Source organism: Pogoniulus pusillus, chromosome 32 (assembly GCF_015220805.1).
Source record: "Pogoniulus pusillus isolate bPogPus1 chromosome 32, bPogPus1.pri, whole genome shotgun sequence".
Lineage (NCBI taxonomy): Eukaryota > Metazoa > Chordata > Aves > Piciformes > Lybiidae > Pogoniulus > Pogoniulus pusillus.
The window spans coordinates 13084338-13096979 of NC_087295.1; the positions used below are offsets into that span (position 1 = coordinate 13084338).

The 12642-nt window shown below is 46.3% G+C and overlaps 1 protein-coding gene across 1 annotated transcript in view; it reads right to left on the reverse strand.

Moving 5' to 3' along the window:
• The window catches only part of NFX1 (nuclear transcription factor, X-box binding 1), a 65589-nt gene that overhangs the window by 8156 nt on the left and 44791 nt on the right, over positions 1-12642 (reverse strand). Inside the window, exons 16-22 of the mRNA XM_064169544.1 lie at positions 12267-12497; positions 10194-10267; positions 9848-9949; positions 6608-6649; positions 4455-4553; positions 3312-3378; positions 1680-1825 (exon numbers count right to left, since the gene is read on the reverse strand). Of these exons, the coding sequence (XP_064025614.1) occupies positions 1680-1825; positions 3312-3378; positions 4455-4553; positions 6608-6649; positions 9848-9949; positions 10194-10267; positions 12267-12497 (761 nt within the window). The remainder of the gene's footprint in view (positions 1-1679; positions 1826-3311; positions 3379-4454; positions 4554-6607; positions 6650-9847; positions 9950-10193; positions 10268-12266; positions 12498-12642) is intronic.

The window sequence follows — 12642 nt, forward strand, 5'->3', positions numbered from 1 at the left end:
GACTCAACCAGGTTGGAAGAGACCTCCAAGATCATCCAGTCCAACCTAGCACCCAGCCCTATCCAATCAACCAGACCATGGCACTAAGTGCTTTATCCAGTCCAACCTAGCACCCAGCCCTATCCAATCAACTAGACCATGGCACTAAGTGCCTTATCCAGTCCAACCTAGCACCCAGCCCTATCCAATCAACCAGACCATGGCACTAAGTGCCTCATCCTAGCACCCAGCCCTATCCAATCAACTAGACCATGGCACTAAGTGCTTTATCCAGTCCAACCTAGCACCCAGCCCTATCCAATCAACTAGACCATGGCACTAAGTGCCTTATCCAGTCCAACCTAGCACCCAGCCCTATCCAATCAACTAGACCATGGCACTAAGTGCCTCCAAGTATTTCTCTTACCTCCATCAGTTCAGAAAACAGAACAGCCAATTGCTGTGATACTGTGGCAATAGAGATGGAAAGCCCCTCAACATTCCCAAGGTAAGCCAGAAGCCAGCTAAAGCATGAAGTGGTAATACCTGACTCCATTTCTGTACTGTTTTAAACTGAGTACTGATGTCTGTTCAAATGAACTGCAAAATCTTGCAGAGGTCATCAATTAGAAAGGTGGCTCCACCTGCCCAAGGCTGAAAACGTTTATTACTCAGTAACAAAAGTTACTTAACACTGACCACAACTTTTTCAAGGTTCTGTTATGATTTCCTGTTCATTCTAACAGCAAATATGTTAGTGTCCTATCATCTGAGAAGAGCCAGTTCTCCCTTTTAATATAAAATGAGTAAATACTCTTTTAGCTCCAAGCCTGGCACATAAAGCCAAATGATCAGTTACCTCTTGACTGCAGAGCTTTACCTGAAAAGACTGAAAGAGGGCAAAGTTAAATTGGAGAATATTGTTTAATTTTATAAACTGTGGCTTAGAAAGGCAAGGAAATCAAACTGACTGGAGCAAAATAGGCTACAAATAGAAGGGCCTTCAGCAGGAAAAAAATAAGGTGTCTGTTTTAACTCTGTCTAATATGATCTTTTCTCTCATCTTCACAAAAATCAAGCACAGAATCAATCAGTTTGGAAAAGACCTTTGAGATCATCAAGTCTAACCTATTATCTAACACTATCTAATCAACTAAACTTCCTCCTAACATCCAGCCTATACTTCCCCTAGCACAACTTGAGACTGAGTGCCCTTGTTCTATTGCTGGTTGCCTGGGAGAAGAGGCCAACCCCCACCTGGCTACAGCCTCCCTTCAGGGAGTTGGAAATAGCAATGAACTCTGCCCTGAGCCTTCTCTTCTCCAGGCTAAACAACCCCAGCTCCCTCAGCCTCTCCTCATAGGGTTTGTGTTCCAGGCCCTTCACCAGCCTTGTTGTCCTTCTCTGGACACCTTCCAGCACCTCAACATCTCTCTGGAATTGAGGAGCCCAGAACTGGACACAGCACTCAAGATGTGGCCTGACCAGTGTTGAGTACAGGGGCAGAATAACCTCCATGTCCTACTGGCCACACTGCTCCTGATACATATATGAAACTATTGGTTTCAAAACCATTTTCTACTGGAAGTTACAGCAGGTTGCACATTGCACTGCAAATAAATCCATCTGAGTCAGCCCCAGAAACATCCAATTGCTTGAACTATGGTTCATAAGCTTGGAGGAGATAAGGAATTGCATACTTCACCGCGGTGATAACAACGTTGCGCTTTGGTTCGTTGTCGTAGCTCACACTTTCAATCCCATAAACCTGAGCTAGTTCGTGGATTATTCTGCGGTGGTCTCTGTTCATGGGTGGGTAACAGTGGCTCTTCTTTGTATGCTTGCCCTGAATTCAAGACAAAAGGTTAAAAGAAAAAAAAAAAAGTAAAGTTTTCCTTCAGAGAGGTCAGCATTAAAGAGATTACCACAAATTTCTAATGCCTCAGTAATAACAGGCAGCTTTACCTAAAAATAGCCATTTCTCTCCTAAAATTTAGGTGACAAGTTCTCTGTTGCATGCATCACTTCAAAGTACACACACACACATATCCCTTTTAAGTCTGAAATACAAATCCTGTATGTATCCATCTACTTACACCCCGAAGAAGTCATATACAATGATTCATATAATGTCATATAAAATGGTTAGCCCCAGGGGTGAGTACTGGCAGCAGTGATGTTTAATATCTTTGGCAGTGATGTGGACAGAGCAATCAGTGCACTCTCAGCAAGGCTGCAGATGGCACCAAGCTGTGCGGCACAGTCGACTTGATAGAGGGCAGGGATCCATCCAGAGGGACCTGGACAGGCTGCAGATGTGAGCTCAGGCCAACTTCATGACATTCAGCAAGGCCAAGTGCAAAATGCTGCACCTGGGTGGGTGCAATTCCAAGCACAGCTCCAGGCTGGGTGAGGAATGGCTGAGAGCAGCCCTGAGGAAAAGGACCTGGGGGTCTGGGGTGGTGAAAAGCTCAACATGAGCCTGCAGTGTGAGTGCAGCCCAGACAGCAACCCTGTGCTGGGCTGCAGCAAGAGCAGTGTGGGCAGCAGGGCAAGGGAGGGGATTCTGACCCTTTATGCTGCTCCCCTGAGACCCCAACCTGGAGTCCTGTGTGCAGTTTTGGAGCCCCCAACACAAGAAGGACATGGAACTGTTGGAGCCAGTCCAAAGGAGGCCACCAAGATGGTCAGAAGGTTTCAGCTGCTCTGCTATGAGGAGAGGCTGAGAGAGTTTGGGTTCTGCAGCCTGGAGAAGAGAAGGCTTTGAGGAGACCTTATAGTGGCCTTCCACTCTAAGTTCCAGAAACAGGGAATTAAAGTGTCCTGTGCATTTAAGGGCACTGAGGGGCCAGGACATACATACTGAGTCAGGCTTGATACAGCAGCAAGCCAAGAGGAAGCTAACAACCATGGCCAACTCCTTCCTTATGGAAGGAGGGGGACTACCTCTCACACTGAAAATGCAGAAAGGTACACACCAATCTACAAGCAAGTTCCACCAAAGGGACAGAAGAACTCAGGCTTTCCTCCTCAAAGTCTGATCTTCTAAACTTCATTTTTGATGATTAATAATTAATGAGGATCCAAAAATTCATGATAAAACATTGCTGCATTAAAGCCTAACACTGCTTGAATCTTTAAGCACAGCTTGGCTGTCACCAAAGTGATCCTGAACTACAATGTCTCCTTACTATTTTGCTTTAAATCTCTACTGGAGCACAAACAGATCCAGTAGAGATTCATAAGTGCTGGGAACATTTGGTAACATTGAACTCCCCCTAAACTAAACAAAACTGTTTCTTTTAAGTCATGCAGAATATCTGAACACTGACCTTATTCACAGCTTCCACAAGCATTCTCATTTCCTTCTCAATGTCACTGACAAATTTTAAATCCTTCCTGCAAGAGCAACAAGGTAAATAAGGCAAAATTGCCTACAAAGATACAATCCCTTCATCTTTGTAACAGCATCTGCTGGGTGCTGCACTTTGGCCACAGCAACCCCATGCAGAGATACAGGCTGGGGTCGGAGTGGCTGGAGAGCAGCCAGACAGAGAGGGATCTGGGAGTGCTGGTTGATACCCACCTGAACATGAGCCAGCAGTGTGCCCAGGTGGCCAAGAGAGCCAGTGGCATCCTGGCCTGCATCAGGAATGGTGTGGCCAGCAGGAGCAGGGAGGTCATTCTGCCCCTGGACTCTGCACTGGTTAGACCGCACCTTGAGTGCTGTGTTCAGTTCTGGGCCCCCCAGTTTAGGAGGGACATTGAGATGCTTGAGCGTGTCCAGAGAAGGGCAACGAGGCTGGGGAGAGGCCTTGAGCACAGCCCTACGAGGAGAGGCTGAGGGAGCTGGGATTGGTTAGCCTGGAGAAGAGGAGGCTCAGGGGTGACCTTATTGCTGTCTACAACTACCTGAGGGGAGGTTGTGGCCAGGAGGAGGTTGCTCTCTTCTCTCAGGTGGCCAGCACCAGAACAAGAGGACACAGCCTCAAGCTGCGCCAGGGGAAATTTAGGCTGGAGGTGAGGAGAAAGTTCTTCCCTGAGAGAGTCATTGGACACTGGAATGGGCTGCCTGGGGAGGTGGTGGAGTCGCCGTCCCTGGAGCTGTTCAAGGCAGGACAGGACGTGGCACTTGGTGCCATGGTCTGGCCTTGAGCTCTGTGGTAAAGGGTTGGACTTGATGATCTGTGAGGTCTCTTCCAACCTTGGTGATACTGGGATACTGTAATTCTACATCTGGTTCTGTTACAGAACAAAGCAACCTGTCAGGTGCTTTTTACTGTCCATGTTCTCATTTGGAGGTCTTGAGAAGCACACACCACCTCCTTTGCCTCAATTCACACCCATTGCCAAGGCCGGAGAGACAAAGGAAGGCAGGCATTTTCACCAGGGTAAATAAGAACTCTGCATTTCCCACCTTGTGCTCAGCACTGGTTACCTACGTGTGACACCTTCCATCACTAGAACACACACACCTTGCATCCTCTTTTAGAAGGTCGCTGTACTTTGGCCCAGAAGAACGGACATTGAAGGGATCAGAATTGTCGTCTATTTCAAGAGCCTCAGCAAGACGTCTGCATTTGAGGGTAGGAAAGAAAACCCAAAACATAAACCCACAACCAAGTGAAAATCATCACACAAGTTCCCCCCAGCCTCCCAAACGTGCTGCCATTGAAAGGTAAGATACGGGCTACTGAAACAGCTCACAAAAGCTATAGTCTGCATATTTAGAGCTACCTCTTTAGGACTCTAGTCCAGCATCAGTAAGTTTGCAGATGACACCAAGCTAGGAGCAGGTGTGGAGCTGTTGGAAGGTAGGAGAGCCCTGCTGAGGGACCTGGACAGGCTGGATGGGTGGGCAGAGGCCAATGGGATGAGATTTAATGAGGCCAAGTGCAGGGTTCTGCACTTTGGCCACAACAACCCCAAGCAGCACTGCAGGCTGGGGACAGAGTGGCTGGAGAGCAGCCAGGAGGAAAGGGACCTGGGGGTACTGATAGATAGCAGGCTGAAGATGAGCCAGCAGTGTGCCCAGGTGGCCAAGAGAGCCAATGGCATCCTGGCCTGGATCAGGAGCAGTGTGGCCAGTAGGACAAGGGAGGTTATTCTTCCCCTGTACTCAGCACTGCTCAGGCCACACCTTGAGTGCTGTGTCCAGTTCTGGGCCCCTCAATTCAAGAAAGATGTTGAGGTGCTGGAACATGTCCAGAGAAGGGCAATAAAGCTGGTGAGGGGCCTGGAGCACAAATCTTATGAGGAGAGGCTGAGGGAGCTGGGGTTGTTTAGCCTGGAGAAGAGGAGGCTCAGGGGTGATCTTATTACTGTCTACAACTACCTGAAGGGGCATTGTAGCCAGGTGGGGGTGGCCTCTTCTCCCAGGCAACCAGCAACAGAACAAGGGGACACAGTCTCAAGTTGTGCCAGGGTAGGTATAGGCTGGATGTTAGGAAGAAGTTCTTCACAGAGAGAGTGATTGGCATTGGAATGGGCTGCCCAGGGAGGTGGTGGAGGCACCGTCCCTGGGGGTCTTCAAGAAAAGACTGGATGAGGCACTTAGTGCCATGGTCTGGTTGATTGGTTAGGGCTGGGTGATAGATTGGACTGGATGATCTTGGAGGTCTCTTCCAACCTGGTTGATTCTATGTGTGGATTGTGGATTCTATTCTGGTAAGGTATCAGTAAGAAATGTAGTAAGAAAGAGGTCTAGTGAGAAACTCAACAAGGGCAAGTGTAGAGTCTGACACCTGGGAAAGAACAACCCCAGGGATCAATATAGTCTGTGGACTGACACATTGGAAGGTAGCAAAGGAGAAAAAGAATTTGGGGGCCCTAGTTGATGGGAGGTTGGCCATGAGCCAGCAATGTGCACTCGTGGCCAGGAGGGGCAACGCATTCTGGGGTGGATTAGAAGGGCTGTGGTTAGTAGGTCGAGAGAGGTTCTCCTGCCCCTGTACCCTGCCCTGCTGAGGTCACAGCTGGAGTATTGTGTTCAGTTCTGGGCCCCTCAATTCAAGAAGGACATAGAACTGCTTGAGAGAGTCCAGCACAGAGCCACACAGTCCAGCACAGATGAAGGGAATGGAGCATCTCTGTCACAAGGAGAGCCTGAGGGAGCTGGGGCTGTGCTGCTTGGAGAAGGAGACTGAGAGGTGACCTCATCAGTGTTTATGTAAAGGTAAGTGCCAGAAGGCTGGAGCCAGTCTCTGCTGGGTCATGCCCAGTGACAGGACAAGAGCCAATGGGTGGAAGCTGAGGCATAGGCAGTTTCATTGAAACATGAGGAACAATTTTTTTCCCTGTGAGGGTGACAGGACACTGGAACAGGCTGCCCAGGGGAGTTGTAGAGTCTCCCTCTCTGCAGATAGTCAAAACCTGCCTGGATGTGTTCCTGTGTGATCTGGTATAGCTGATCCTGCTCTGGTAGGGGGGTTGGACTAGATGAGTTTTGGAGGTCCTTTTCAGCCCCTGACAATCTATGACCTGAACACTCACTACAGATCCTTGTAAGACTGGAATCATCTCCATATTAATCAGTTCTCTAGGTCACACAGGAAAAGATTTTCTTTCAGTGTAGCCTTAACTCTCCATACTTGTGCTAAGAAAGAAAGCAAACAAATTTATTGCCCACCTGTTCCTCTGAAGAGCTAAGCATTCTTCATCACATTGCAACCTGAATTATGAAAGGGACAATTAGAATCACTGGTGCCATTTATACTTCCCGAGATGTAGCTTAGTTGGTGTCACATCATTATCACTTTCTGAAGCAATTAAAGTGTGTGAGAATGGTTCATTGTATTAGATCAGACAACACAGCTAAAGTCAAACAACAACCCAAGAACTTTTGAGTGCACAGGCCCTTCTCCAGGATGTAAGCAGGAGCAGCAATTACCAAAGCCCCACAGAATCTGAGATAAAACAGCTTGTGTGCATTATTTGTTATTGGTAAATTAAATCATTGAGAGGAAAAAAAAAACCCCACCAAACAACAAAACCAATGCAAGTGATATTAGTATTGAGGGGAAGCTACCAAAGATGGGAAAGAAGCAAAGGAAGACATGACAAGGTCACTTGCTCCTTTGCATCAGAAAAAAACCCTAGCAGGCAGGAAAACCAGGCAAGCTATGTGTATGCAGGAACATGATGTGCCATACACCATCAGTATTTCAGCTGAGCTTGAAACCTCTCCTGTCAGCAGAGTTATTGAGTTGCAATTCTGTCTCATCTTTGAGAGGTATTTTATCATTTTATTATTTTACTTGGAAGGATTAAAATGTCAGAGAAGGATCAAGAGTTCTCCACAATTTCCAAGTGGCAATTACAAACATCTGCCCCTTAGACTGCAGAAGTGCATTCATTCTGTTGATAATAGGTTCCATCATTTCTGTGCTAGTTTGAAGCTAGCTAGAATGTTTTGGTGAGAACAATTAGATGCTAGGCTGTGAAAAGGAAACAGTGCTGATGTCTGCTGCACTCATAGGCTTGCTGAGATGGATAAGAACAAGAACACAAACATAGATAACAGAATCTCTCTCTGGGCTTTTTGGGCTGCAGGCACTTCTCTCCCTAACTTGCTGCCTAACTAATCCTTTTGCTTCCTAACCCTCCCCAGCCAACCCTCCAAACTCACCTTGAGCATAAGGAAAAGTCTGGGGTAGGTAGAGGCATGGGGAGAAGGTGGAAGGGTGGTTGGGAGCCCCTCCTAGGGACTCAGGTTTCTGGGAGGGTGTGCTAGTTTGAAGAGTTTGACAATAAACTTGAAATTTAAGATAAAAATTATTTTAAGTGCTGCTACTTCTTCCCAACACCCCATTTGGTAAAAAGAAAAGTGTGGGGAAAGAAGAATACTTCCCCTGACTGTCCTTGAATAAAGACTACCTGCCACAACTCAGATTATCATATTAAGAGAGTTCTGCATGAAAAGTGATCTCTGGTAATTTCATCTCTTCAATGTGAAGGCAGTGCAAGCCTGTTCACACAAGAAGAGATGCAGCAGGGACTACAACAGAATTTATACTCAACATTGCAGAGGCTGGGACACCAAAACTGGTGTCTTCTTTGCTCTCCTGGAAAGCATACAGTTGTTCTGGCAGACTTGCAGATTCAGTAGTTGAAAGAGCCACTCCCTTTCTTCTACCACCCCACACTCTTACCCTTCCCTCTGTCAAAAGGTTGGGTTCTTTAACAGTGACTCTTGGGAGAAGCTGAAGTTGGTTTCATACTGTGGAATACATTTATATCTAGTTCATAGTGTGATACAAAATAGCTGAGGCTCAATTTGGGTAAGGCAGAGATGATTTTATACTGCATCTCCCCTGCTTTCACCTTGTTCTTCCCTCCCTTCTGCAGTATGACAATGACTCAACTAGGACAGAGATGGGGACTGCAATGCACAGGTGCACCAGTGCATCATTGCTAGTGTTAGTTCATCTGGTCCATACCTTCAGAGGTAAAATTATTTCAGTGTAGAAAAGGATTTAACAACATGGTTCTGTTTCACAGGCATTAAACAAATAGCAGGACTAGCAAAAGTTCTTGCAGTGTGCTACTATTGGCCCTTGAAACAGTATGTGTGGGAAATATCACTGGTTCACTTCATGCAGTGTAAAGGAAAATCAGATTTTAACACATATCCAACTGTAATAATCAATTTCACAAGAGAGGAGAGATGGTAACAGAAAATCAACTGCAATCAGAAATTAGAGACTTCAAGGACAAGGAGTTCAGGGAGTGAAAGTCTGAGAGAATCATGATGGAGAAATCTGACAATTCTTTCAAGAAATTACACTAAGAGTAAAAAAAACCAACCACAAAACACCAAACAAAACAAGCCAGTCAAATCCTGAGGAACATCAGGAGAAAGAAAAAACCACCAAACTTAAGTCACAAGTGGCTTTATGACTTAAAAGCAGATTTGCACTTCCAGCCAGCAAGAAAACACTAACTGCCAAACAAATTGAGATACAAATGTAATTAAGTGTGATGGTTTGGGTGTTACCCACCCCCTACACTTAAGAAAATCACCCAGACTAGACTCAGTCGATCTGGAAATTAGAATGGAGCTTTATATTTACAGCTTAGCACAATATACAAGCAGCTATTTACAATCTAGACAGCTACAGACAGAAATAGACAAGTTAAAATGTAATACAGAAACACAACAGCCCTCCCAGAAACCAGAGTCCCCAGGAGGGGCTCCTAACCAGCCTTCCACCTTCTTTCCACCCCTATACCTTTATCCCAGACTTTGCTCTACGTTCAAGGTAAGTTTGGAGTTGGCCAGGGGGGTTAGGAAGCAGAAAGGTTAGTCACACAGGCAGCAGGTTAGAGAGAGAGAAGTGCAGCCCAAAGCCAGAGAGCAAACTCTGTTATCTAATGTTCTTGTTTTTGTACATCTCAGCAAGCCTATGAGTGCAGCAGACATCAGCATTGTTTCCTTTTCACAGCCTAGCATCTAACTCCTCTCACCAAAATATCCCAGCTAGGCTCAAACTAGCACGATAAGCTAAGAAAGGTAATGATGGTGACTAGGAAAGCTGGATGCTGAAACAGAAAATCATGAAAAGCTATACTGCCCAGAAACCCTTTAAGAGTTTCTCTGCCTTTCTGAGTAGTTTTCTAGGTAATAAGAAACTTGGAAACCACAACTATATTGTTCCATACATAATTACAAGACAAACCAGCCAACGCTAGAGAAATAACTCCACAGGAATGCAAAAACACAAGCCAAGCAACTGTAAAATAACCTTCTGGCAGCATTGTTAGAGGGAGGCTATCCAAAGTCCTTGTGTTTTAGCAAGTATTTTCCTCACAATGCTAAACATTTTACATATCACCTGTGTTCTAGACAGGTTTCAAATCATCTCCCTACCTTGCCTGCTTCATTTCTTTCTTCGTAATAAGCCTACTGATTTCCACCGAATCCCCAAGCTGTAGATCTGTTAACTTTGTGGCTATAGATATAGCAGCTATTCTGAAAAAGAAGAATGTTCTGTTTCATTTGAGGCAACAAATAAACCTTGGAAAACCCGTATAAAGTTGCAAATTGAAACCTCTAGGTGGAAGCAAATAGGGGAATACAGAAAAAGAAGAAACTGTATGGGGAAGTACACAAAGTCTGAACACAGTTGTGGATGGGGTACATTTAGTCAAGCCTGAAATGGTATCAAAACTGCAAAGCAAGTCCAATAAAATATTTCAGGAACTACAGTACAAACCTTTGATATGTATTAGATGCTTCTGAGCAAATCATTCTCTCCTTCCTCCTTCCACATTCACACTGAAGATCAACCTGTTGAATCACACAAGACAGCAGCTTTTCTAAACTGTCAGGTTTATGGCAATGAAGAGATGTGAGGCAGATAAATAAATATGGTCCTCTAAAAGGTCTCATTTTAGTGGGACAATATCACAGAACTATAGAATGGGTTAGGTTGGAAGGGATCTCAAGGATCATCCAGTTCCAACCCCCTGCCATAGGCAGGAACACCTCCCACTAGAACAGCTGGCTAAAGACCTTATCCAACCTGGCTTTGAACACCTCCAGGCACGGAGCAGCCACAACCTCCCTGGGCAACCTCCTGTGCCAGTGTCTCACCACCCTCACTGCAAACAACCCTTTCCTAACATCTACTTTGAAGCTCCCCTCTGCCAGTTTAAACCCATTACCCCTTGTACTGTCATTGCAAGACCTTGTCAATAGTCCCTCCCCAGCCTTCCTGTAGCCCCCTTCACATACTGAAAGGCCACTCCAAGGTCTCCTCAAAGCCTTCTCTTCTCCAGGCTGCACAGCCCCAACTCCTGTAGCCTGTCCTCATAGCAGAGCTGCTCCAACCCTCTAGTCATCTTTATGGCCTTTCTCTGGGCTCGTTCTACAGTTCCATGTCCTTCTTGTGTTGAGGCCTCCAGAACTGCAGACAGTAATGACTAGGTTTGGGTTGCTTGGTTTAAGTCAGCATTATACATTTAGGGAAAAAATGCCATGCTCTCAATATATAGGTGTGGCTGTTTGAGCTGGATTTATAGCTCAGACACAGGAAAAATGGGAACAGAGAAATGTAGAAGTGGAAGCTCTGAGTGGAGAGGTGACCATTCTAGGGCTAGGCCATATAATGGCAACCATGGAGAAGTTAGTACAATTTCACTGGAGGATCAAGAGCTTTATGACTGGAAGCACAGTTTGGGCCTTCCCTTGCTGCTTCTGCTGTTATCTTCCCCCGCTGCTGTTTTGGCTACTCCTGCTTTGCCACCACTTGACCCCTTCATAGAATAGAATCATAGAATCACAGAATCAACCAGATTGGAAGAGACCTCCAAGATCATCCAGGTCAACCTAGCACCCAGCCCTATCCAATCAACCAGACCATGGCACTAAGTGCCTCATCCAGGCTTGGCTTCAACACCTCCAGGGACGATGCCTCCACCACCTCCCTGGGCAGCCCATTCCAATGCCAATCACTCTCTCTGACAACAACTTCCTTCTAATATCCAGCCCAGACCTCCCCAGGCACAGCTTCACACTGTGTCTCCTTCTTCTGGTCCTGGTTGCCTGGCAGAAGAGCCCAACCCCACCTGGCTACAGCCTCCCTTCAGGGAGTTGTACACAGCAATGAGGTCTGCCCTGAGCCTCTTCTTCTCCAGGCTAAACACCCCCAGCTCCCTCAGCCTCTCCTCATAGGGTTTGTGTTCCAGGCCCCTCACCAGCTTTGTTGCCCTTCTCTGGACACCTTCCAGCACCTCAAAAACTCTCTGGAATTGAGGAGCCCAGAACTGGACACAGTACTCAAGGTGTGGCCTGAGCAGTGTTGAGCACAGGGGCAGAATAACCTCCCTTGTCCTGCTGGCCACACTGCTCCTGATCCAGGCCAGGATGCCATTGGCTCTCTTGCCCACCTGGGCACACTGCTGGCTCAGCTTCAGCCTACTCTCTACCAGCACCCCCAGGTCCCTTTCTTTCTGGCTGCTCTCCAACCACTCTGTCCCCGGTCTGTAGCACTGCTTGGGGTTGTTGTGGCCAAAGTGCAGAACCCTGCACTTGGCCTTTCCCATCTTCCTTAAGGTTATTCTATTTCTGCAATAATTTCTTCTCCTCATAGTGTTATATTTAAACTATAAGAAATACAATTTCATTTTTCATGACTTTCCAAAAATCCCTGTTGTAGTGAGTTTACTGTGCTGGGGGAGAGATCTGCTCTAACCCAGTACAATAGGCATGTCATTTGTTGGCACACCTCTACCCTACCAATAACACAACCCCACAGTCCACCTGTGAGTTCTCTCTGGCTACCTACCTTTGCACAGCAGGATGTTGCCGGGCAGGGGGAAGAAGGATGACAAGGAGCCATACAGGGATGATTACAATAGAGACGTGGAATAGTACATGGCTGTTTACACTCTTCATCTATAAGACACTCTCCTTTGTGACAGATCCTTTTGCATTTGTGCATGCCACATTTTAACATCTGATTGCAGCGAAGTCCACAGGAAATGTCAGTGAGATGACAAGGAATGTTACTCCGCAGCTGGAAGAGGGGAAGAAACATTTCAACATGCAAATCTCAAAGCAGTTCTAAGCCTTCCTTTGGCACTGTCCACACAAAAAATGAAATACTGAAATATCTTAGGAAAAAGACTGCATTTTAATTCATAGTCTCATTCAACTTAGCT